The sequence below is a fragment of the Penicillium robsamsonii genome (assembly GCF_028829455.1).
Source record: "Penicillium robsamsonii strain IBT 29466 chromosome Unknown utg000002l_segment0_segment0, whole genome shotgun sequence".
Lineage (NCBI taxonomy): Eukaryota > Fungi > Ascomycota > Eurotiomycetes > Eurotiales > Aspergillaceae > Penicillium > Penicillium robsamsonii.
Genome location: NW_026643220.1, coordinates 1,810,050 through 1,832,999, shown reverse-complemented (window position 1 = coordinate 1,832,999; position 22,950 = coordinate 1,810,050). Strand labels below are relative to the sequence as shown.

The window sequence follows — 22,950 nt, the reverse complement described above, 5'->3', positions numbered from 1 at the left end:
TCGACCATAAAAAGCTTAGTGGATTGTGGGGGAAGGGGGAGGAACCCGTGAAGCATCCAACACGGAGTGAGCTCCGCGCTGACAATGGCCTCCGTGCAACGTTTCCCACATATTTCCCCCGTGAGACGAAGGAATTGAATATAGAATTCTCTGAAGGTATCATGCGAATGGTCATTTTTAGAACATACGACCTTGTTAGATGGCAAATACATGTCAAGTTAATCAAGCTTGAATAGACTAAACACCTAAATAATACATTTTGCACGTCGCCACACACATTAAGAGGTGTGTCGAGTAAATTAAGCAATCTTGTCAAGGCCATGTGAATATGTACCTAACATTGGTCTAATACCATTGTAGCAAGTATTTGGCCTGGAATTCTAGGCTCGCGAGGCTCCCTCCGTGTGCTTGCATTGAGACTAGCTAGATAAATTGGAAAAGGGGCTTTCTGGCCCCAACTGCTTTGACGTTTCGAACAAGTTTCTAGTTTCTCTAAGCGGGAAACAGGGCCGATCATCCAGGTATCAGACCCTAATTTCTTTCAATGCGTGAATCGAAATTTGGCAAGCATGGTGGGGGATTAATGGTATGATTGGGGAATGTCCCGATTCCAATCAGGACGCGGAGGTATTTGGAAAAGCCACCAACTACAGGCGCCTATTACTGGCGAGAACAGGGGGTGCCGGGGTCACAAGGCAAATGGAGTCTGGGGAACCGGAGACTCGACCCAATTCCTAAAATGGATTATAGTCAATTTTCTTAATTACTCGATCTGACATTTGAATTCCAACATTATTATAAGAACCACATCCCGCCCCGCTGTTCATGAATTTCACGATTCATCGCGCCAGTCCCGTCTATCACTGACCGGATCATCTACCGAGATCGTCGATTCCTATACCGGGATCACATCATGTCGGACGAAAAGAAGGCCCAAGAGGAGGTCTACGGCATCTCCTCTGCCACCGAACACCATACTCAAGTTACCACTGGTCATGGAGATACCAAGCAGCGTCACGGCGCAAAGACCAAGGAGGTCCTTAATGTCAGTGACTTCCCAGATTTTCAATTATCTACGGGCGAAATACTGATCTAGACCGAGCAATACAGGCCGATCTCTTCACTGCCCTTGAGGAGACCAAGATCGAAAGATGGAGCAAGGAATCCATCCACTTGTACTGTGAGTGACAACTTTTCGACTCATGTAGCAATATTCAGGCACTAACATTTGATGCGACCATTACAGTCTGTATCTTCGTCGCCTTCTGCTGCGCTTGTGCCAACGGTTATGATGGTGCGTATTTTCTCAGCCTCGAAAAATGGCATTTACTAACCTAACATAGGATCTCTGATGGGATCTATCCTCGCCATGGACCACTATCAAGCTATTTTCAAGACCGGAATGGACGGCTCCAAGGTCTCCGTTGTTACTTCACTCTACACCGTGTATGCTTGCTTTCTATCCTACGCATAATACGGCGACTGACATGAATTCCTCCCAGTGGCTCTATGGTCTGCACTCCTATCAGTGCTATCATTTCCGATAGACTTGGCCGTCGCAAGTGTATGTTCATTGGCGCATGGGTTATTATCATTGGATCCGTCATTATTACCAGCGCCATGACCCTGGCTCAATTCGTCGTCGGTCGATTCGTTCTCGGTCTCGGCATTCAAGTCATGGTCGTCTCCGCTCCTGCCTACGCTGTCGAAATTTCCCCGCCTCACTGGCGTGGTCGTGCCGGTGGTGAGTATCTTGATCTTGTTGGAAAAGAGAAATTCTGTACAGCAGTCCTAACGCTAGAATAGGCCTCTACAACTGTGGTTGGTTCGGTGGCTCTATCCCTGCCGCCGCTCTCACATACGGTACCGAGATGATTGATAACAACTGGCAGTGGCGCATTCCCTTCATTTGCCAGTGCTTCGCCTGCATCATTGTCATTTGCTCTGTCTGGTTCATCCCCGAGTCACCTCGTTGGCTCATCGCCAACGGCCGCAACGAAGAGGCTGAAGCCTTCCTGGTCAAATATCACGGCAATGGTAACCCCAACGCCCGCTTGGTCCGCCTTGAGATTGAGGAAATGAGGGAAGGTATCCGAATTGACGGTATTGACAAGAGATGGTGGGATTGTAAGTTTTGTACTTTCGAGATATTCAGTATCATTTATCGCAACAGCAACTGACCAAGGTTTCCAACTCCCTAGACCGCCCATTCGTCACGACCAAGAGTGGACGCTGGCGTTTCGCCCAGGTCATCATGATTTCCGTCTTCGGACAGTGGTCCGGAAACGGTCTCGGTTACTTCAACGCTACTATCTTCAAGGTTATTGGATACGAGTCCAGCTCCACCCAGCTGTTGCTTAACCTCGTCAACTCTATTGTCTCAGCTGTGGGTGCATTGACCGCCGTGTACTTCTGCGACAGAATGCGCCGTCGCCCTGTTCTCATCTTCGGTACTCTTGGTGAGTCTCATCTTTCCCCCTAGCTTCATCAAGACCAACTTGACTAACCAACATATAGCCTGTGCTATTACCCTTGCTATCAACGCCGGTATCCTGCAAGAAGTCGCCAATACCGGTTCCATCGGCAAGAATAAGGGCCAGGCAGCTCTCGCTTTCTACTACCTTTTCAATGTGGTCTTCTCGTTCACCTATACTCCCCTTCAGGGTGTCATTCCCGCTGAGGCCCTAGAGACCACAACTCGCTCCAAGGGTTTGGCTCTGTCTGGCTTCATGGTGTCCAGCATCAGTTTCATCAGTCAGTTCGCTACGCCCATTGGTCTTGCCAACATTTCCACCAACTACTTCTGGATCTTCGTCGGCTGGGACTTTGTCGAGTCCGCCTTCTGGTACTTCTTCTGGTATGTTTCCACCGACTCCTATTGAAATTATCTCATATGTCAGATCTATCTCATGCTAACCATTGCTACTACAGTGTCGAATCCCAGGGCCGTACTCTGGAACAGTTGGAGTGGGTTTACCAGCAGCCCAACCCTGTCAAGGCTTCCCTCAATGTGCACAAGGTTCTTGTTCAAGAGGATGGTACCGTTACCGAGAAAATCACGGACGACGATGCTTGAATCAGGCTTCGCTTATTGTGATCTTTTGGCATGTCGCACCTGTTGGTTAGACATGTTGCAGTGGAAAAGGGGGAGGTTCTATGAGGTTGGCTAAGTTGTATAAATATTCACTTTCGGCCTTGCGCAGGAAGGGGGATTTGGAAAGTTGTCTAATACCAGTTGTTAATATGTTTCTCAAGCAATATAATCAGATACGAATGGAATACTTGTCCATCTCGAACTTGTGCAATAAGTCTGGTAAAACGCCTGTTTACTATTTTAAAGTCCTCCGTGTCCCACCCAGTGGGTGTGTGGGGCTATTCTTAGCGGCCCGGACGGGTAGCCCCGTAAAACAAGAATACATACGGAGGTGACTCGGTAAACCTGGAAAAGATGTATAATTCAAGCTCATCTGATGGGCGGCAGGCTCCAACACATCTAGCATTAAAAGAAGCGGAAGTTTACCCCACGAAACAAGTTTCATGCTTTTTTCCATGTTGTAAACAAGACTTCTGCGCCTTCTAATTTGCCGTTGTTTTTGATTTATAGCTTGCTTATTTAATACGCCCTTGCGTTCCATTGGTCAGCCCAGCATTTCCGACCACTTAAAAGCCTGGAAGTCTCGAACTGGCATTAAGATTCGTTTCAAAATAATTTATGAATATCCTTTTGGGCATATCAGTGGGGTGACTTTAGGGCATTCGACTTTGGCTGTTAGAAACGTTTAATTTAATGGGAAATTGAACAGGTAAACATACTTCGCGCTGTTCACATCTGCCAAGCCAAACTGCCTTGGGCAACCTGATTTATATATATGTACTGAAGGAGGCCATAACAACAACCCACAATCATCCACGACCTAAGAAATTGTTACTGGGACCTCTCAATTAGACACAACTCTGCCCAAGATTGAGGAAAAAGAAGGGAACGAAAGCGAAAGAGAAGTAGATTGCTAAATTAGACAAATTCCGTTAAAATGCAGCCAATCCCAGGAACAGCACACTGAACACAAGGTAGCCCTCAGTTTTCGACAGAAGGGTCGTTGCCCCATTACTTGGAATGGAGGACGGCGAGAAAGTAGGATCGCCGTTGGCCTTTGTGGATGTCCCCGTGGCTGTGGCGTTGCTTGCTAACAGCATCGCATTGACTTGGACCCATAGATCACATCCGGTGTAGTCGATTGTACCAGTCACAGTTGAATTTTCAAAGATCAAGCCGGTAGTAGAAAGATTCCTCCCTTGGGTCTGGAATTGCGGCCATTTAATCTCCTCAGTTGATGGCTCAGCATTTTCTGCCATTGCAGTCCACAAGTCCATCATCTGGTCGCCGAGATGCCATTCAGCCGATGTAGAATTGCAAGTCCCATTGGGAAGATATGAATTGTCCAAATTACCGAACACAAAGGGAATTTCAGCACTGTGAGCGCCACCGAACAAACCGACATTACTATTATCAATTGCGAACAGCCATGGACATGTAGGACTGTGCGAAAATGTGTATGTCCATGCGGCAATATTATTGCGAGCGGCCTGTGCTGCACCGTACCATGCCGAGCATCTATAACTGGAATCGGTTATGATCTGTGTCATAGCCAAAAGTATTTCGAGCGAGGTTGTGTTGTAGCCAAGCCGAGCAAACTGACTGGAAGCTGCGATGATGGCTTTGGCCTCCGATTCGAATAATGATGGCGAATAGACTTTTCCAACAAGTGAGGCGGCATTGCCGAAATTGCTGCGAAGGAACTCTTTGTATACTGATGTCGTTGGATTTTGCTGGTATTTGGCGGCCCATTGTAAAGTATAAACGATGGCCTCATTGGAATCTGTAGATTGCCTGGTTAACGAGATTTTATGGCGTAGAGCACATATAATCATGTACATACTGGATCCAAAGATAGCTGGGACTTGTACTCCGCGAGTATAGGGGTCTTCATCGATGACATCTCCGTCAACATAGGGATAAAAATTATGAGTCCCCTGACTCAGGACACTGAGAGATCCACCCCCGTAGTATCCAATCCCCTGGGTTAAGAAAGTATCCGCTGGATACGCGGTAAATAAGTCGGAAACCGTCTTAGACTGAAGACACGCTTTCTGTAAGGATGTCAGTGTCCGCCATCTAAATCGCAATTGAAAAACCCGTGAACTTACGTCACTAGAGCTACATTTTAGAGTTTGAGCGAATGATGCGCCCACCTTTTGCTGGGTTGAATTTGAAACTAGCCTCCTCCCACCCCCCGATTCCGAGATGATACTCTTGATCAAAGAAGGCGCTTGGGGAAGAGAACCGATGATGTATACATTCTCAGCACCGGCTGATTGGCCGAATAGAAGTACCTTTTTCTAGATTAGAACACATATTTTAGCTTTGATCTCTCGAATTTTGATCATGGCTTGATGCAAATTATCATACCGGGTCTCCACTAAAGGCCGCGATATTGTCGCGAACCCACTCTAGTCCCACAAGGAGGTCTTGAATTCCCTGGTTACCGTGGATCCCGGCAGTCTCAAGGGCCATAAATCCAAGAGGACCAATTCTATAGTTGATTGAGACAAGAATTGAACCTGCCTCTGCAGTGTTGCAGCCATCATATAAAGGATCCGAGATAGAGCCCTCTGTTTCCGAGCCACCGTAGACCCAAACCTTGACTGGGAGCTTCGAGTCCTTGGTGGCATTGGACGGTGCCCAAATGTCCAAGTAAAGACTGTAAAATTGGTGTGTTAGTAGGATGAGATATCTGAGAGGTCCGAGGCACGATTTTACGACTTACCAGTCTTCAGATGAAAGTGCAGATGTATTCAGCTTTTGCGGGGTAAAGTCATCCGAGAATTGAATGCAGGTTGGGGCCGAAGTAATTGCATTCAATTTGCCGTGAGAGAATTTCTTCGTGTAGGCTTTTGGGGGTTCGAAGCGTAGTGCTTTGATAGGTGGCTCAGCGAAGGGGATTGCCTTGTAAAATACTGCATTTTGACCATCTTTACATCTTCCACCTTGAACTGTGCCAGCATCAATTGTGACAGAAGGCGAGGATGATACTGCGGCCGCAAAAGCTGGCAGAAGAGCCGTCAAAGGCAGTTTCATGGTTGGGATGAACGAATGGAGGTGAAAAACAAAAATGGCACTGCGAGGTCTTCGGCTCTTTATACTAGTCCAGACTTCATTGAGTTTCAGTAATATCTCCTTATTCCAACAAAACATAAACTTTCAGGCATCACAATAATGCATTTATAGCAGATATTGCGAGCCAATAAGCCTCAGGAAGCTTAGTTCTTTCATGCGTCAGATTGGCCACTAACCATGCAGAATCCACAGAGTCAGCCACAAAACGTGGCTATGGCTGAGTTTAGTAGCGAGCCCGTGACTTTAGAGCCAGAAGCGGACCCGGGGGCCTTTGGGTGATGCATGCGAGTTCCCATCTGACTGGCCCTCGCAACTGTGTCCATTTTGGGTTTAACACACACCGTCAGCTCAGTTGGTGATATTACCAGGTCGAATATTCCACTTATTGTATATTATTTCTTGCGCTGTTTGCTTCGACTACATATTCTCCGATATGAGTACCCTTCATATATCCTAACTATAGGATGTGAATGCCACTAAAGCCTCAAGCTTTGGCGGAAAAGTCCAAGCTTTTTGAAAAGAGCTTAGTTACCTCCAGAACACTGCTTATGGACGCGCAGAGCCACTCTTTCTCCTATTCGGGTTAGCTGTTTAATCTCAGCCTGTCGTGGGGGCTAAGCTTCTTATTTTCACCACCTCGACTTTCCCATCATTCTTGATTCCTTAAATTTTTTAATACGGACTGCGTCATCATAGTTTTTAGCATTTCATTGAATCTATTCATTCCACTGAGAGAGTTGACACCATGGTATATGGTGGTAAACCTAGTAAAGGTTGTGGGAATTGCCGCTCGCGCAAGATCAGATGTGACCAGGCCCGACCGGTCTGCTGGCAATGTACTCGAACCAACCGGAAATGCCTTGGGTATCGCGATGAGCTTTCGCTAATGTTCCGCGATGAGACTGAATCTGTCGCGCGGAAGGCGCGTTCTTCTCAGTCTTCTGCGGCTTCTACCCCATCTTCATCTAGATCCCGAATGGCGTCCCGATCGCCTCGTTCCGTTTTCCCGGGACGAATTTACCCATCCTCCGTGACAACTAAACATGTATCTACAGGCTTTGGTTTCCATTCCGATCCTGAGCACACATTTTGTATGCACCAGGCTAGACAAAGTCCCGTTGAGACACACCCCAACACGACAATTTCAAAGCAGGAGGCTGTTTGCTTTTTCCTCCAGTCCCACGCCAGTTCCGGCAGTTTTCTAGCAACCGACATTTTGACAAAATTTCTCACGGATTCTAGTGAGTCACTAGGTCAACGGGCTATACAATGCAGCATCGACGCGGTTGCCAGCGCCATGTTCTCGCGTGTTCGAAGAGTCGCATCACTAAAACACACCGCACTTCAAGAATATGGATCTGCGCTGAAGTTAGTCAATCAGGCGCTCGCAAATCCCGACGAGGCTAAGACGGACCAGACGCTTGGTGCGGTTGTTCTTTTATCATTATATGAAGTAAGCACCCCCATCCAACCGCAAGAAAATAACCTAAATACCGTAGATCATCATGTCAAGAGCTCCGCAGGGCATCGAGGGCTGGATGAATCATATTTGTGGAGCGGCAGCTCTACTACAACACCGGGGGGCTGCACAATTGCAAAGTGACGTAGGAATCCGGCTTTTTCTGCATGTGAGATATCAGATCGTGCGTGAGAAAGAATTCCTAGAACCATGAAGGAGACGCTAAGTCATACACAGATCATCAGTTGTCTCCAGCGCGATGTGCATGTACCCAGCTCGCTACTGGAATGTGTAACACTCGATATAACCCCCGCAAGAAATTATGCCCTTGGCACTGAAATCATCTTAATTATCGGCAATTTGTCGAATCTGCGTGCAAGTATTCATGCGCAAGCCTTGAATGATCCCCAAGAGATCATCAGTGCGGCTTGTGCCATCGAAGCAGACCTTCTTGCCTGGTTAGCCGCTCTGCCACCTGACTTTACGTATACTAGCTATGCAATCATGCCATTGGACCGTTCTTTCGAACGCCGCTGTCACGGAATTCGACCCTACAACGATGAATACCACATCTATCCAGACATTTGGGCTGCTAATTGCTGGAAGCACTATCGTTGCGCACGCATTCTTGTCAGTGAACTTATATTATCCCAAGTCCACAAGCTATCCAACCGCTCGCCTACCTCCGTATCCGACGACTTTCGTTTATACTGCATGTCTCTACGGTCGACCATCCGTCGCCTAGGTGCCGACATCTGCCGCAGTGTCCCATTTTACCTGGGCGCGTGCAACTCGAAGGTGCTCCCAGATGCGCCTATACTCCCACCAGAGAGCTACCTGGGTGGCCTTATGATGCTCTGGCCCTTAGTCATTGCCGGCATGGTCGAGGGACCGACTGATCCACAGCGGCGGTGGGTAATACAGTGTCTCCAGACGATAGGGAACACGTGGGGACTGGCACAAGCCCTAGCATTGATGGATCTTCTCATCGTGGACCCGGGAATGTTCCATTCTGTGGAAATATATGGCGAAGCCGCTGATACGGCAGCTGGATTGCTGGAAGTACTTCCGTTCTCCATCTACCATGTGTCGTATCATGATCTTCCTGCGTTGAGGGAGTATCGAGAGCTCCAGGCATCTTCGGCCTAAAGATTTGGCCCTCGCAGTCCGTTAGATTGATTCGTAGTTATTACATCCATTCTAGTTTTCCCCTTTCGTGCTGCATAATGGGAACCGGGCACTTCTTTTGACGCGGAACCGGAACGGACTGTTCCGAGTCGGGTTCTGCATCCTGGGCCGAAAGTGCGATGACACACTCAATGTCACGATCTTTTGATGGTTATCACACGAAATATTGAAGGTTTTATGTTAAAAAGTCGTGATCCCACGCTGCTGGCGCCAAGAACAAGAGCAAATTCATCTGGTTTTGCTTGGACCAGTGTGAGGCACCGCAGAGCTGTCGGAACCAGGAATACGTGGGAAGATTGTCTCCTGCCCGATACTGTTGAATATATGAGACGAATCAATGCAGGAATCTTTGATTTTGACGAGCGTGTGGCCAGGGGTGATTGGAAATCCATAAGTGTAAGAATTGGGAGATAAGCCTCGAGTTTGAAAGTTGCAAAGCCTTTGCGAGATGAATCTAGTGAAGATATTTTCGCTTTCACAGAGGGACAAGAAAAGTTATTATTCAGCGACCAGAGTTCGGTTGGTCACTGAGGCTCCAAAGGTAGAAATTGCTTAACTGCCTACCTTATTTATTTTTGGATAACTTAGCGCAATACTGCTGGGGTGAATTTTGCCTGATGGCGTAATCCCGATCTCCTATCTCCGAACCCGTGCGGGTCCACCTCTACCGTTCAGCAGATTTTTGCAAACCTTCAACACCTTGATCTCTCTATACAGCTAGACCTTGCGTGCAAAGATGTCTGACGAGGGAGGAGAATTCCACAAAGAATCTTCAAATGAGCCACCTGGCTATGATCCTGATGCTGAACATTCGAATTCCCACCAAGGAGGTCTCGCTCGAGCGATCACCAACCAATCAGCGATGGAAATACCAAAAAGCTTCTTGCATGAGGTCATATTCATCGCAGTGGTGTGTGCTGCCCAATTCATGACACAGTCTGGCCTTGCCATTGCTATTGTTCCCCTTCATATCATCGGTGACAGCTTCCATGTCACCAATCCCGGCCAATTAAGTTGGTACGCAGCCGCGTACAGCCTAACGGTTGGTACCTTCATTCTGGTTGCAGGAAGGCTAGGGGACCTTTATGGGCATAAACTCATGTTTATCGGTGGTTTCGCTTGGTTTGGACTATGGTCTATCCTTGGAGGGTTCTCGGTATGGTCGAACCAAATATTTTTCGATATTTGCCGCGCATTTCAAGGAATTGGACCGGCGTTTCTGCTACCAAACGCCCTGGCTATTCTGGGACGCACATACCCAGCTGGCCCTCGAAAGGATATGGCGTTTAGTATCTTCGGCGCGACAGCACCAGGAGGATTTATCGTTGGAGGTGCTTTCTCGGCTCTACTAGCAGAGCGTGCCTGGTGGCCATGGGGATATTGGATCATGGGAATCGTTTGCATAGCATTCTCAGTCCTCGGATTCTTCGCTATCCCCGATTCGCAGCCCCCCAAAGTATCGGTTCAAATCCCATGGTGGGTCAAATGTGATCTACTAGGGGGCTCCCTCGGTGTCGCCGCCCTTATTCTGATTAATTTCTCCTGGAATCAGGGACCAACTGTCGGCTGGCCGACCGTCTATGTCTACGTTCTTTTGATCGTCGGTTTCCTATGCCTAGCCCTATTTTTGTGGGTCGAGTTCCACGCAACATGTCCCTTACTGCCTCGGGATGTTTTCACCGAGGAGGTTGCGTGGGTACTAGGTTGTATCGCTGCTGGCTGGTCCAGCTTTGGAGTTGTGGTTTTCTATTTCTTCCAATTTATGGAAGTCATCAAGGGTGATGCACCCCTTTTGGCGCTGGCGAAGTTCGCACCGGCGGCTGTGTCTGGTGCAATCGCTGCAGTGACAACTGGCTTTATTCTGGCCCGAGTACCTCCCAGTGCGATCATGTTGGCGGCTATGCTTGCATTTACAGGTGGCCAAATCCTCCTGGCCACACTGCCTGTTCACCAAACATACTGGGCCCAAGCATTTGTCCTTTCTATCTTGACCCCGTGGGGCATGTAAGTATATAGTTCCCCCATGCTCTACTGAGTACATAGCTGTGTCTACAATGAGCTAATATTCTATCAGGGACATGTCCTTTCCATCCGGGACAATTATCCTCAGCAATAACATGGCACGGGAGCATCAAGGACTTGCTGCCTCACTCGTCAACACGATTGTGAACTACTCTATCTCGATTGGGCTTGGGCTTGCTGGGACTGTCGAAACCCAAGTTAACCGCGGTGGTACGGACACATTCCGAGGTTATCGCGGTGCAAGCTACATGGGCATTGGCCTTGCTGGTCTGGGGGTTGGCATCGCGACAATGTTTGTCATTCGAACCATAACCAAACGCGACAAGACCAACTCTGCAACCCCAGCGGATATCTCGAATATGGAAGATGGTTCATGAGGTATCAACATGACGATTGTATATAGATGTATGTAATATTAGATATCAGATTATTTGCACATAAATGGGTGGTGAGGCCAACGGAAATTGCACTCCATGGCCTGAATATCCAGATCAGTCGAGGGCGGTCGAGTCCAAATTGAACCTGAGCTGTTTGTGCCATTGAGACCAACGGTATAATGCATAATTTATGAACTGGCCTTCCGCTTCTCAATATTACCTAAGGTCTGTGGAGATTGCCAAGCTACCGAACTGTAATTAGCATAGACCTGAGGAATTGATCGCTCAGTTGCCGATGGACTGTGATCTCCACGAATGAGGCAACTTGATCGCCATTCCATTTCGATACGGAACAATTGATCAATTCGTCCGATGCACATGGAACGATCGTTGCATTGGAATGAGAAATATCTTCCTGAGGTGCGACCAAGCGCATGGAACTATTCGCTTGGTACCTGCCGATTTTGCAGCTTGAAGTAGCCTTTTTTGCTGCATTACGTCGCCGGGTCCAATGGCAGTGATAGGAACATCAATACCAGACAGTGCAGACATAATATCGCTCGACTCTACGAGATCTATGCCCCAAGTCTTGATGCCTTGCTCTTGGATGTTTTGGACAGATGGTTTATTCATGGAAGCTGGTCGCACCAATACTTCAATATTCCACGAGAGGAAGAGAAATAGGGCCAGTCATCCGAAATTGTTCTAGACAGTTATTGCAACTCACGAAATTACCAGATTTCTGTAGACCCTTCAGTATGGAAGTGGCAGTCTCGCCGGTGGCTCCAAGGAGGAGTACTTTCTGTTTGACGGCTATTTCACACCTTGGACTTTTAGATCTTGAGAGTAAAAAGAAAGCATTTACTAAAATGATACGCTTTTTAACCGCCCTGATGAATAGACCGAAGCATTCATCATCCCGTGAGTTGCCCTTAAATCCAGGATTAATTCCGTGTCAAAATGATGATATACCCTGTTAGGCAGTTAGCCTCAGGAGCACATACCCCAAGGCTTGACATCCAGGGTAACCGGTAACCATACTCGACGGTAAGGTTGGTGTCAAATTTCATAGTCTCCAGAACGCAGCTTTCTCAACTCTTTAATTAATCATATCTCACATTGCACCTTGCGCTTCTACGTAGTCCCTTCTGACAGTTGGCCTTTTATTCCTCTGGGTCCTTATTTCGCTCAGCAATAATGGCGGTGTACTCCTTGGAGTCAAAACAGAAAATAATCCTCTCCTCTTCATACTTAGACTTGTCCATGGTGGTGAGGAATATTAAGAATAAATTTTGGAAATAGTATTCCAGCATATCTAGGAAGGAAAATTATCCTGCTGCATGACAAACTCAGCGCACCGCTCCCCAATCATATAAATGGACCCCGAAATCGAGGCACCCCCACATCGGGGAAGCACACTTGCGTCTGCAATTCGCAAGTTGCGCACTCCAAATACCTTCAGGCTCTGATCCACTACACCCTCCTCCTTTGTAAGACTCATCCGGCACGTGCCAGCAGGATCATAGCTTCCTGTCACCAGCCTCTTTATATACTCATCGATTTCCGTATCAGTCACAATTCTCCAAGCGTCCCTCTGTGGTGGCAACGCCTTTGTAAGCCTTTTCTTGTCACTCTTGCTCTTGTTCTTGTCCATAAGACCATCTAAGTATTCCAAACCCATCCCGGGAGCCATAGTCAATGGTGCTGGGTATGGATACCCAACCTCCGGCCCCGCAAACTCGTCCGCCAACCGCATAGCGAAGCGCACCGCCTTCCGCAGCCGCGCGCTGTCGCGGGCGTCGATCAGCAATGGGAGCGTAATCTTGAGGGGCGCTGTCACATCAGCGCTAGATGAAAGCTCGACGCTGCCTGTAGTGTGAGGCTGCACAAGAGCCGCGTACCATGTCATGCAGGGTACTCCGGGGACACCGTGCTCGATCAGTGTGCTAAGTGGGGCAATCAATATTTCGAGGTCTGTCACTTCCTTATCGCCGTCTTCGGGTGGGACTACTGTCATTGTTGTCTCGTTGAGTGAATCCGAGTGCAAAAACGCGGCGCCCCATTGACCGTTAGATGCAAGTACTCCAGTGCCGAGGAATAGCCATAGCAAAAACTGCCATAAGATAGCCACCGTCTGAATAATATGCAGCGTGTGCTTGAGTGGGAGCTCTGTCATGACTGGTACAAGGATGTGGGTGGTCAAATGCGCACCCACTGCAGGGAGATCATGCACCACAGGAATTTTATGAGCGGATAAATGTTCTTTGGTGCCGATGCCACTGTACCTGGTTAGCATGACGAAGTGAGCCTCTCTAGAAAGTGCGACCAACCTTTTCATTAGCAGCTGGGGCGTGCCGAATACGCCGCTACAAAGAATTACCTCCTGATGAGCTTCGACCAAAATGTCTGCAACCCCTCCAGAATTAATCCATACGCCTGTAACCGTCGTTCCGTCATCCGAAAACTCGAGCTTGGTCGCTGTCACGCCTGTACAAACCGTCAGTCGCCCCTTCCTCTCATTCACAACCGAGTTATTTAGCCACGCGGTCAACGCTGAGACTCTGTGCCCATCTGCATCAACCGAGACCTCGCTGCGGGTATATCTCTGGGTGCCTCGTTTCCCCCCTCCATCACCCAGTCCTACTCTTTCCATCGCCAGATCTACATACGGCATAAACCCAAGATCGCCCGCCCCTTTGCGTTGAATCGCCTTCTCGACCCGCTCAAAAGCTGGCGCTACCTTCTCCCAGCTCCATTCATCCAACCCCAGCTCACGCGCCCAGCCGTCGAATTCGGGGCGACCGCCGGGACTCCATATCATGGAGTGGGCGCGACTGGTACCACCCAGCATTTCGCCAGCTAGAAGTTGCACATGCCGCCCGCGGAAGTGTGCGTTGGGTTCGGCATGGTAGCGGACGACCCCGCTCTGCAGGATGCCAAGTAGTGGGATCCGCGAGAGAATCCCAGCGTTGACGCGACCCTTGTCCAAAACTAGAACTGAGACGTTTGGGGAGGCGGAAAGGCGGTGCGCAATCAGGCATCCAGCTGTACCGCCTAAGCAATGATTTTGGGTTAGTTGGTTTGATGGCTTTTGCTCAGGGGGGAGTGAGACGCACCACCGACAATGATGTAGTCGAACGTCTTTCCAGCTATATCACCAGCTGTATTCTCTGGGTATGTTGAAAACGGCCACATTGTATCTTGGATTCACCCCTTGAGCAAAGCTTTAGATTTTGTGTTGTCAATGAGGTTGGCTTGAGGGCGGTGATGCCAATCTGTTGCCGATGGGATTACTGCCCGCTTTTGATCGTCTTATATTGGATCTCAATCAAACAGAATGCGTGAGCACATAAATAGAAATGCAAAGCCATCTCGATGTACTGGATTTTCGGTTGTCGCAATTCTCCTTTGTGAGGGTGCTCAGGGCGGGTCACTGAACATGGCCGGGGATGTATTTCACAGCACAGAGTGGGACATTTCAGTATTAAGAAGATCCCTACTTAAGTTCACAAACGGCCCCCAAACCGTCTATTGCGCAAAAGATCACAGGTCACGTCGAAGGGCGCGTCAGAAGGAGAAGCCAAGATCCCAACCAGGAAGAATGGCAAGTGGCGTTAAAGAATGTCCAAGTTACGGAACTACTATCCATTCGACAAAATCGGCAATGGACAAAGTCCTGGATACAGCAGAAATTCTGGAGATGATTCTGGCTCGGGTGGATATGCGCACGCTTCTCACTTCTGTTCAACGAGTCTGTCACAACTGGGTGAACCTGATTAGCAAGTCCCCGTCAATCCAAAAGGCCCTTTTTTTCACTCCAATCAAGGATTCCGAATGGGGGGTGAAAGAAACGATACTCAACCCGCTCTTAGCGGAGACTTTTCCTTCTATCTTTCCTGCTAAGAACCGACTGGATTACTACAAGTTCGACTTTTCCGACCTGATCATGACCAAAAACGGCTCAACTATGGCTCACTTTGTACGAGAGAACGCAAGCTGGCGCAAGATGCTAGTCCAACAACCTCCCATCTCGGATATTGGACTTCTCTATGTTTCTCAGGGAATGATGGGTGATTGTGCCGGAAGCTCTAGTATCTCGGTTAGTTTCCAACCCACACCATAGTCTGATTTCGTGGCTCCGGGTTGCTAATATGCTATATGTAGCTGGATAAAAAAAAGCAAGAATCCGGATATGATGGTATTCGGATGGAAAGGCTCTTCGAGCTGTTGCTTACGCTTCATTTCTCAGAGTTTACCAAAGTACGGGTGTATTGGTCTACTGAAGTGCCGGTAATATTTCAAGGGAGCTTTCAGAAGAATATCTGTAATGAGTTCGATCGGATCATAAGCAAGTTTGGCTTGGTTGTTTATACAGGCTCGGTGGTTCAGTGTTCTTGGAACGACAGCCCCCCAACTACTGCGGAACTGACCCAGAAGGAGATTATCACGGCATATGGAGAACATGGTTTGGATTTTGACGAAAGAAGAAAGTACATCCTAGAATCGAAGAGTGAGGCCACTGCATTTCAAGAAGAGCGAGCAGAATATTTGTCTTATAGTCCTTCGGCACGTTTATCGTGGGACGGAGAAGTTGATTTCAATATAACAAGTCCGACAAGTCCGGGTGGATTTTCTTTGGAATCGGAGGACCGGGCCCAAGTTTAATATTGGACATGAACGCTCTGCTCAACTCCACATACGGTCCTCCAGATTATCCAGCGAAGATTAACCCTCACTCCAGAAGCATGCTATAAGACACAACTCTTCACTTTGCACTTCATTCTATGATAGAAGGATATTTCTATGTCAACATTCATTCCCTCGTTCCTGTCGGGCTTCGGCCGATCGCCGTAAATATGCCCGATAGACTATCACATCAAATGTGACGAGTACATCCTAGCATCAAAGAGCCATGCGGCGAAAACCTCACATGTAGGATTCAGGTTAATCGAACCTGCTGATAGCTGACCCCTGTATATAGATAGCTCAAGGTTTGAGCCCCCGATGTGATCAACTGCCTATGTTGCCAGGGTAGGAACAGATCAGATGGTTAAAGTTCGGTGAGATGTCATTTAACATAGAAAATAGTGACCAGGACCTGAAACTAGTGGCTAACATGTGGGCTTCCTGGAGTATTTCCTCATAGAGACCGGATTAACATCGTAGCTTATACTTGAGAGCTTCATCCTCCTTCGAGTGCTCCGAGAAGTTTCTTTTGATTTGTAAGTCATCCAGTATCGGTTGAAGATATTCAAAGTCATGCTTTCTCTTCGAATCTCACCCACGTTTATTGGCCTCGCAGCTTCGGCTTCGGGCTTGAGCTTAAGATGCTCCGGTATCCCCTCCTTCAAATTCGAGTGGACAGCTCTCTGTGGCTCCAGTTGGTGTATCGTGAGTCTTGATTCAAGTTACAGATGGATATACCGATATACTTACTCATTCTGAAGTCTGGAGTTCTTTCCATTCCCTGAATACATTGGAGATGTCGAATAGACTGTAACACGTCTCCAGAACTTGAAGGATCTAACAGGAACATGGCCCTCTACGAGGATTGGAGGCACGACCCAGTATTTTTGCATGACATGTGCACGGAGGCCGAATCTCCACCTATAGGTGCCACCTGTGAGCCTCACCGGGGATTCTCTAGTTAGGGCTGGTGGGAGTTTCTGTTCTAGAGGCCCTTGCATTCAATTCAATAGCAATATTTCCATCCGATTATTCACTGTGTAATAAACGGGTAGTAAAATAAGAATCGCCCAAAAAACCACATATTGTCCAAGTAATTCCTCAGGGTTGCAATAACCAGGGACAACAACATCTTACACCTACGGATACATGCCTCAACTCCGAGACCATAAGGAGCTCCTCCAAAGCTTATCTCATCAAAGTCTCGCAGGGAGGGGAAGACAGTGGTTTTTTGCAAAGAAGATTGTCCAATCGCTGGCCTCGTTCGCACTGTCGCATGCTCTGATTGACTTTACAACGGATGGCGTTGACTCGGGCATGGGAATAGAGTGCGGACGCAAATTCCACAGTGGAATATTGCCATTGAGCGTCTTCATCTTGTAGGCGAACGGTGTAACTGCAGGGCCGGGGGTTGTAGGAGTAATTCGCTCGCTGATCTATGAAAGAATGTCCGTTCAGTCCAGGAGGGCTTTGATCCCGAGCCTGGCTTACATGAAGACATCGTAAGCCAATCCGGTCGGGAACTATATGCTTGCATTCACACAAGCCGTGGAATTCCTGGAAGAAGCAAGATCTACAACCTCCTTGCCCTCGGTGTTTCCAATAACCGTCAAACCTGGAAGAGCCGTCCGCGCAAAGGGAATTGCGCTTTTGAAGCCGCGAAGTACCGGGCAATCACAAATCGAATGTCATTATCTCCCGCTCTGAAATGCAATACTGATTTCGTCGGCCCCGACGACAAACTAATGTTCCGAGTGATGTGAACTATCTTTCCAGCTGTGTTCGCATATGAACAGTCGGTCCAGTTTGGAACCCAGATCCAGTTCGTCTGGAGCTCGTTGATTGTTTTTAGTCACATTATATCAATCGTTAATTCTGGGCATACAGCTGGTGATAGAAGTGATACCTTATGCTATTCTAGTGAGATCATATTCGCGCGCTGAGCTGTGGCTTCTGTCCATCTTTCGAGTTCCAAGTTTGTATAACTTCCGGTGGAGGAGGAGCCGGGATATTTAAATGAATGATCCGCTTTCAGACATCGATCTTCAGAGAATAGGCTTGGTCATGTCATATATTTTTTAAATTCGATTTGTGCCTCAAGTATCGATTCCTCTATACTTGCCTCGTAATTACTCCTCATTGAAAATGCAGGTTTTTTAAAATGAAAAAATGGATGTCAGCCTAGCGAATCGCTCAGCCCGTCACTTCAGAGGCATGGCCATGGAATATCATTCCAAAATAGTAGATGACAAGACTGCAGGGACTTAGGATCTCTTGGAGTGGCCGTGCCATGAATGCAGTCCTCGAAAATTTATAAATATTCAATAGGTACAGTATTTTTGGAGTTCTGGGCACTTCCTCTACTTTGCGTTGTCTCCTCGGTTCCTAACGCTTATAGGCACGGACAGCATGTGGCCCATCTTCTCGACCTTAGCCTTGATATACTTGTCGAGATCGACACCCCGCGCCGCGCTGGCACCAATCATAGTAGCACCAGACTCGCGATCACTGTGGAGCGCACTGTGCTTGGAGTGGTCATGGTCACATCGCCAACTGCGGGGGGACCATCTCGACGCGGTCGAGGATGTTGATGCCCGCAGCGGACATCGCTTGCAATTTCGCCGGATTATTAGTCAGGAGACGAATGCCCGTTCTAGGGTTTAGGGTACTTCCGGGGGGCTCAATCAGACCCAAGTCGCGCAAGATGGCCGCATCGACCTCATAGGTGCATTCGTCAGCACCATGTCCGAGTTCCAGGTTCGCCGAAAGCGTGTCGTGCCCCATGTCTTGGAGATTGTATGCGCGCAGCTTGGATGCGAGGCCAATTCCCCGGCCTTCTTGGCGCAGGTAGATGACTGCTCCACGACCGGGGATGGTCTGCGAGACACCTGGAGCCGTGGAAATAGTAATTGGCTGGGCGATCTGCCGCATGGCTTCGTCGAGCTGCTAGCCACAATCGCAGCGCATGCTGCCAATTGTCTCACCAGTGTAGCATTCCGAATGAATGTGCACGAGTGGAGGAGGAAGAGTGGAGGCGGAGGCCATCAATCTGGAGGCGTCTGATGGTGGATCAGAGGGCGTCCGCACATCCTCGGCGAGGCGACCGGTGTATGCACCGCGGATGAGTCGGTCCATGGTCGTCTCTTCGTCCCATACCGAGTCCAAGGAGGCGCTGCGGACGGGGGGAGCAACCATGGGTCCAGCAGAGAGCTGGGCAGGGTCCATGACTATGGCCAGGTGCTCCTTCGCATCACGGTTGTTGTGATAAAGGTGGAGGAAGGCAGGGCCATGTACTGTGGGGATACGGGCACGCGCGACACACTTGACGCAGACATCGAGTTCTGTTGTACAACCTTGCGCACTGCATCGTTGATACCACCCAGGACAAGCACCGGCTCGTCAGCGTACTTGTGCGAAAGCGAGCGGAGTACGGTGTGTGACTGAACCATCTGACTTGGATATACCTGAAAGACAATTAACATGCGGGCTAACGGAGTGCGAGAATGACGCTCACTGGAACGCCCAGCTCTGCGCTCAATCTCGCAACACGGTCCACTTCGGTCGAACCTCCTCCATTTGTCATCTGCCACTAGTTTTAGGAAATGCAAATCAAAAGACGATACGACCGCACCATGATGTATGGGATTTTCCTGCCGCGCTGCTCAGCATTTGTTCACGCTTCATATGGCTTATGACTTACATTCCCTGCTTATTCTCACCGTTCAGTATTGCAAGAGCACGCTTTGCCGCCGGAAGTACGGAGGGTTCATGGATGAGCACGCCATCCTATTCGTGATCAGTAATGTTCAGTAAAACAGCGGAATTAGTCGCGCACGATGTCGAAGGCAAAAGCTAGTGGTGACCTACGTCGCTGAGCTACAAGCTAGAGTGAGCACGGCGATGCAAGCAAGATTCGGCTTTGCCGGCTTACTATGTATCAGACGACGACCAATGTTGTTACTCATCGATTTTAGACGCATGGTCATAGGAAGGGACAAGATGGGGTCCTAAGCTGCGTTGGATTGGGATTTGAGGACGGCGCGTCCCGTTTTATATGTGCGTTACAGTGCTAATGAGAACATGTATTTTCACAGGAAGTTTCACAAATACGAGGATGCAACACAATACCACCTAATTCCACCTAATTTATTGTGTAATCTATAGCGGAGGTCAGATGGAGTCCGGGGGATTAGCGGTGTTAACCGGGCCGATCCGCCTTGTCAGTCCCTACTTTGTACAGCACATTTAGGTGAGACCTTGGCGTTCGCTTTGGCCCTTTGACCCCCTTGGCGTTCTTTCAGGTGTTTTCCGCAATGCCAGTTTCATAAGGCCATACTTTATCGCAACCCTATCTCGTGCACTTCGCTTTCCATAAACTTCAACACCTCTGGTCTTATCCTCAATCACCCCCTGTAAGCACGCCAATTTTCAGACCACCATGGCCAAGGATGCGACGCCTTCCCGACAATCTGAGCTCGAGTTCGAGAACGCAAACGAGCTACCGATCGTGACACCATCGAATGTGGACGACAGCCATCTGCTGACAGGCAAGAAGTTATGCATCGCATTCTCAGCAATGCTACTAGCCCTGTTGCGTATGTTCTCCGAACCTGATCTTGGAGCGCGCGGCTGAACAATGAAAAATGTAGTAATCGCGCTGGATCAAACTATTCTATCCACCGCTCTGCCGCGTATCGCATCAGACTTCAATGCGGTGAGTTATACAGAACAGACTGATATTCGTGGACTAACAGCTGTAGTTCACCCAACAAGGCTGGGTCGCCACCTCGTTCGTCCTCACGCAGACCGCTTTCATCCTCTTCTTTTCTCAAGTCCTTCGCGTCTACCCTGCCAAATATGTGCTCATAGCATCTGTGGTAATCTTCGAGGTTGGCTCTGCCTTGAGCGGTGCCGCCCAGGATGTCAACACCCTCATTGGCGGACGCGCGCTCTCTGGAGTCGGTGCTGCCGGCATTCTCACTGGTATCCTCCAAGTAATGGCTCAGGCCACCCGGCTAGAGGATCGACCGACACTCTTTAGCTTCTTCGAATCAGTATTCGCGCTGTAAGTACGGTGCAAGTTTAGCAAAGATGACAGACTACTGATCGCATTTCAGTGCCTCGATCATTGGGTAAGAGGACAACCCATTGCCTATCCATTCGGTGTGCAATTGAGCCAACATTTGAATTTTATCACCTTAGACCTCTCATAGGTGGCGCCCTTACAGACCACGTCACCTGGCGGTGGTGCTTCTACATCAATTTACCTATCGTACGTCAGTCACGGTTGCTATTTCCGACGCCACCTTCTAAATTCTCCCAGGGCGGCGTATCTATTGTAGCGATTACATTGCTCCTCGACGCTCCACCACCGCTCGGATCCGAAGGTTATGATGGCTCCCCCAGGACCATGCTGCGGCGTACATCTGCCTTGGACTGGATTGGCGCTATACTCAGTCTCGGCGCCATCACAAGTCTTGTTCTAGGCCTCCAGTGGGGCGGAAATGAGAAGGCATGGAGCAGCGCAGACGTAATTATCGTATGTATTATGCATTCCGAGTTTGTCAAACCTTCGAAAGACCCGCTGATTGAATTGTACCAGTGTCTTGTTCTTGCGTTCGTGCTGACTGTTGCATTTATCTTCTGGGAGCGCTATATGGGAGATCGGGCTATGGTCCCATTGGCCATCTTTAAAAGCGGCCTCCCCATTTACTCCATCTGCAGTTTCGCTATATTCAACCGCTTCATTTATCTGATCTTCACATACGTGCGTTTTGCCCTCCTTACGCTTGTGGGTGTAGCTACTGACGCTCTACCATAGTACATCCGTTCGTCGCGCTCCAGCCTGACCGATTCAAAAATTTGTCGGCTAACCATATATACAGCCATCTACTACCAAGCAGGCCGTCATCATTCTGCGATAAAGAGTGGTGTGGACTTGCTCCCGCTTATGCTGTCCGTCGTCATCTCGATTGTGGTGTCTGGACAAATTGTCGGTAAGTGTTATGATTTCCGTTGGAGTCGGACGACCAATAATATTTATTGACAAACAGGTTACACTGGCCGCTACTGGCCATGGCTTGTCGGTGGACCGATCTTTGGCGCCGTCGGTGCTGGACTAATGTACACTGTGACAGCGTCAGCTTCGAATGGAGCTTTGATCGGCTACCAGATCCTCGTCGGCGTAAGTACTTTCCCGTATATATCGCGTCGTCATTCTGATAAAAGCCTTATGACAGATCTGTATCGGTACAACTCTGCAGAATATCCTGTTTGCCATGCAGGCTGAGTTCAATGACACACCAAAGCTGATCAGTCAGGCGACTGGCATGGTTAACTTCTGCCAGGTGCGTCTATCACGCTCATAGCTCGCCCCCGATGCTTATATTGATACCTATCTTACAGTTCCTCGGTGGAACGATTGGTCTTGCCATCGCCGAAGCGATCTTCTCGTCGGAACTTGTGCACAATTTGCGCAAATACGCGCCAGATGCGCCTTTCGCGGTGATAGAGCAGTCGCCACTGTCTATCTACAGTGCGGTTCCAGACGCATTAGTCCCCAACGTCGTACGCGCCTATGTGTGAGTTTGCTCGTGTTCGTCGCCATGGATAATGACCTAACGCATCCTACAGCAAGTCCCTCTCGATTGTCTATGTTATTGGTGTACCAGCAAGCGGTCTCTCGCTGGTGTTCGCACTTTTCATATCGAATATCAACATGAAGAGGAAGCCAGAAACGGACACAGAAAATAATGTACCAGATGATGATAACGTGGCTAGAGCGGGCAACAACCCCGACGGACAGCCGCCCATAACGGAGAAAAGGCGCTCAAGCCAGACTAGTTAAAGGAGTTGGGGTACCGTTCTGTGCAACCCAAAATATCTCAAATATCTCAATGAGCACTATCGGGAAGGAAGGATAACCCCTTTACATCAAACGGCCAATCGATCCGATAATCGCAATACGTCGCAATACGAAGGAAATTTGTACAAGCCAAATGCTCTGCACAGGACTTTAGACTACAGTTTGTCAGGATAGACAT

The 22,950-nt window shown here is 48.7% G+C and overlaps 8 protein-coding genes across 8 annotated transcripts; 5 read left to right on the top strand and 3 right to left on the bottom strand.

The window, feature by feature from the left end:
* Positions 1–913: 913 nt before the first annotated feature.
* On the top strand, positions 914–3,076 carry N7447_003943 (uncharacterized protein; the record flags this gene model as incomplete). Its single annotated transcript, XM_057228218.1, has 9 exons — positions 914–1,045; positions 1,111–1,180; positions 1,247–1,294; positions 1,344–1,446; positions 1,503–1,744; positions 1,807–2,127; positions 2,202–2,459; positions 2,518–2,857; positions 2,932–3,076. 9 exons carry the CDS (start codon positions 914–916, stop codon positions 3,074–3,076), a joined length of 1,659 nt encoding a protein of 552 aa, XP_057087559.1.
* A 950-nt stretch (positions 3,077–4,026) lies between these two features.
* N7447_003942 (Carboxylesterase type B) lies at positions 4,027–6,136 on the bottom strand (the record flags this gene model as incomplete). Its single annotated transcript, XM_057228217.1, has 5 exons — positions 4,027–4,877; positions 4,938–5,148; positions 5,206–5,397; positions 5,468–5,759; positions 5,826–6,136. 5 exons carry the CDS (start codon positions 6,134–6,136, stop codon positions 4,027–4,029), a joined length of 1,857 nt encoding a protein of 618 aa, XP_057087558.1.
* Positions 6,137–7,061: 925 nt separating this feature from the next.
* On the top strand, positions 7,062–8,783 carry N7447_003941 (uncharacterized protein; the record flags this gene model as incomplete). Its single annotated transcript, XM_057228216.1, has 3 exons — positions 7,062–7,628; positions 7,675–7,818; positions 7,872–8,783. The coding sequence occupies 3 exons, from the start codon at positions 7,062–7,064 to the stop codon at positions 8,781–8,783; spliced, it is 1,623 nt and encodes a 540-aa protein (XP_057087557.1).
* A 775-nt stretch (positions 8,784–9,558) lies between these two features.
* Positions 9,559–11,221, top strand: N7447_003940 (MFS transporter; the record flags this gene model as incomplete). Its single annotated transcript, XM_057228215.1, has 2 exons — positions 9,559–10,826; positions 10,897–11,221. 2 exons carry the CDS (start codon positions 9,559–9,561, stop codon positions 11,219–11,221), a joined length of 1,593 nt encoding a protein of 530 aa, XP_057087556.1.
* A 1,315-nt stretch (positions 11,222–12,536) lies between these two features.
* On the bottom strand, positions 12,537–14,416 carry N7447_003939 (GMC family oxidoreductase; the record flags this gene model as incomplete). The annotated part of the gene is made up of 3 exons (XM_057228214.1): positions 12,537–13,500; positions 13,552–14,275; positions 14,338–14,416. The coding sequence occupies 3 exons, from the start codon at positions 14,414–14,416 to the stop codon at positions 12,537–12,539; spliced, it is 1,767 nt and encodes a 588-aa protein (XP_057087555.1).
* A 406-nt stretch (positions 14,417–14,822) lies between these two features.
* Positions 14,823–15,886, top strand: N7447_003938 (F-box protein; the record flags this gene model as incomplete). The annotated part of the gene is made up of 2 exons (XM_057228213.1): positions 14,823–15,320; positions 15,386–15,886. The coding sequence occupies 2 exons, from the start codon at positions 14,823–14,825 to the stop codon at positions 15,884–15,886; spliced, it is 999 nt and encodes a 332-aa protein (XP_057087554.1).
* Positions 15,887–18,267: 2,381 nt separating this feature from the next.
* On the bottom strand, positions 18,268–19,887 carry N7447_003937 (uncharacterized protein; the record flags this gene model as incomplete). Its single annotated transcript, XM_057228212.1, has 9 exons — positions 18,268–18,379; positions 18,453–18,795; positions 18,892–19,228; positions 19,270–19,371; positions 19,422–19,490; positions 19,539–19,557; positions 19,608–19,693; positions 19,743–19,783; positions 19,839–19,887. 9 exons carry the CDS (start codon positions 19,885–19,887, stop codon positions 18,268–18,270), a joined length of 1,158 nt encoding a protein of 385 aa, XP_057087553.1.
* Positions 19,888–20,345: 458 nt separating this feature from the next.
* N7447_003936 (MDR family MFS transporter) lies at positions 20,346–22,754 on the top strand (the record flags this gene model as incomplete). The annotated part of the gene is made up of 13 exons (XM_057228211.1): positions 20,346–20,502; positions 20,557–20,621; positions 20,668–20,972; positions 21,025–21,039; positions 21,110–21,179; positions 21,231–21,446; positions 21,510–21,674; positions 21,729–21,735; positions 21,793–21,903; positions 21,961–22,091; positions 22,147–22,254; positions 22,313–22,488; positions 22,541–22,754. The coding sequence occupies 13 exons, from the start codon at positions 20,346–20,348 to the stop codon at positions 22,752–22,754; spliced, it is 1,740 nt and encodes a 579-aa protein (XP_057087552.1).
* Between the last annotated feature and the right edge of the window lie 196 nt (positions 22,755–22,950).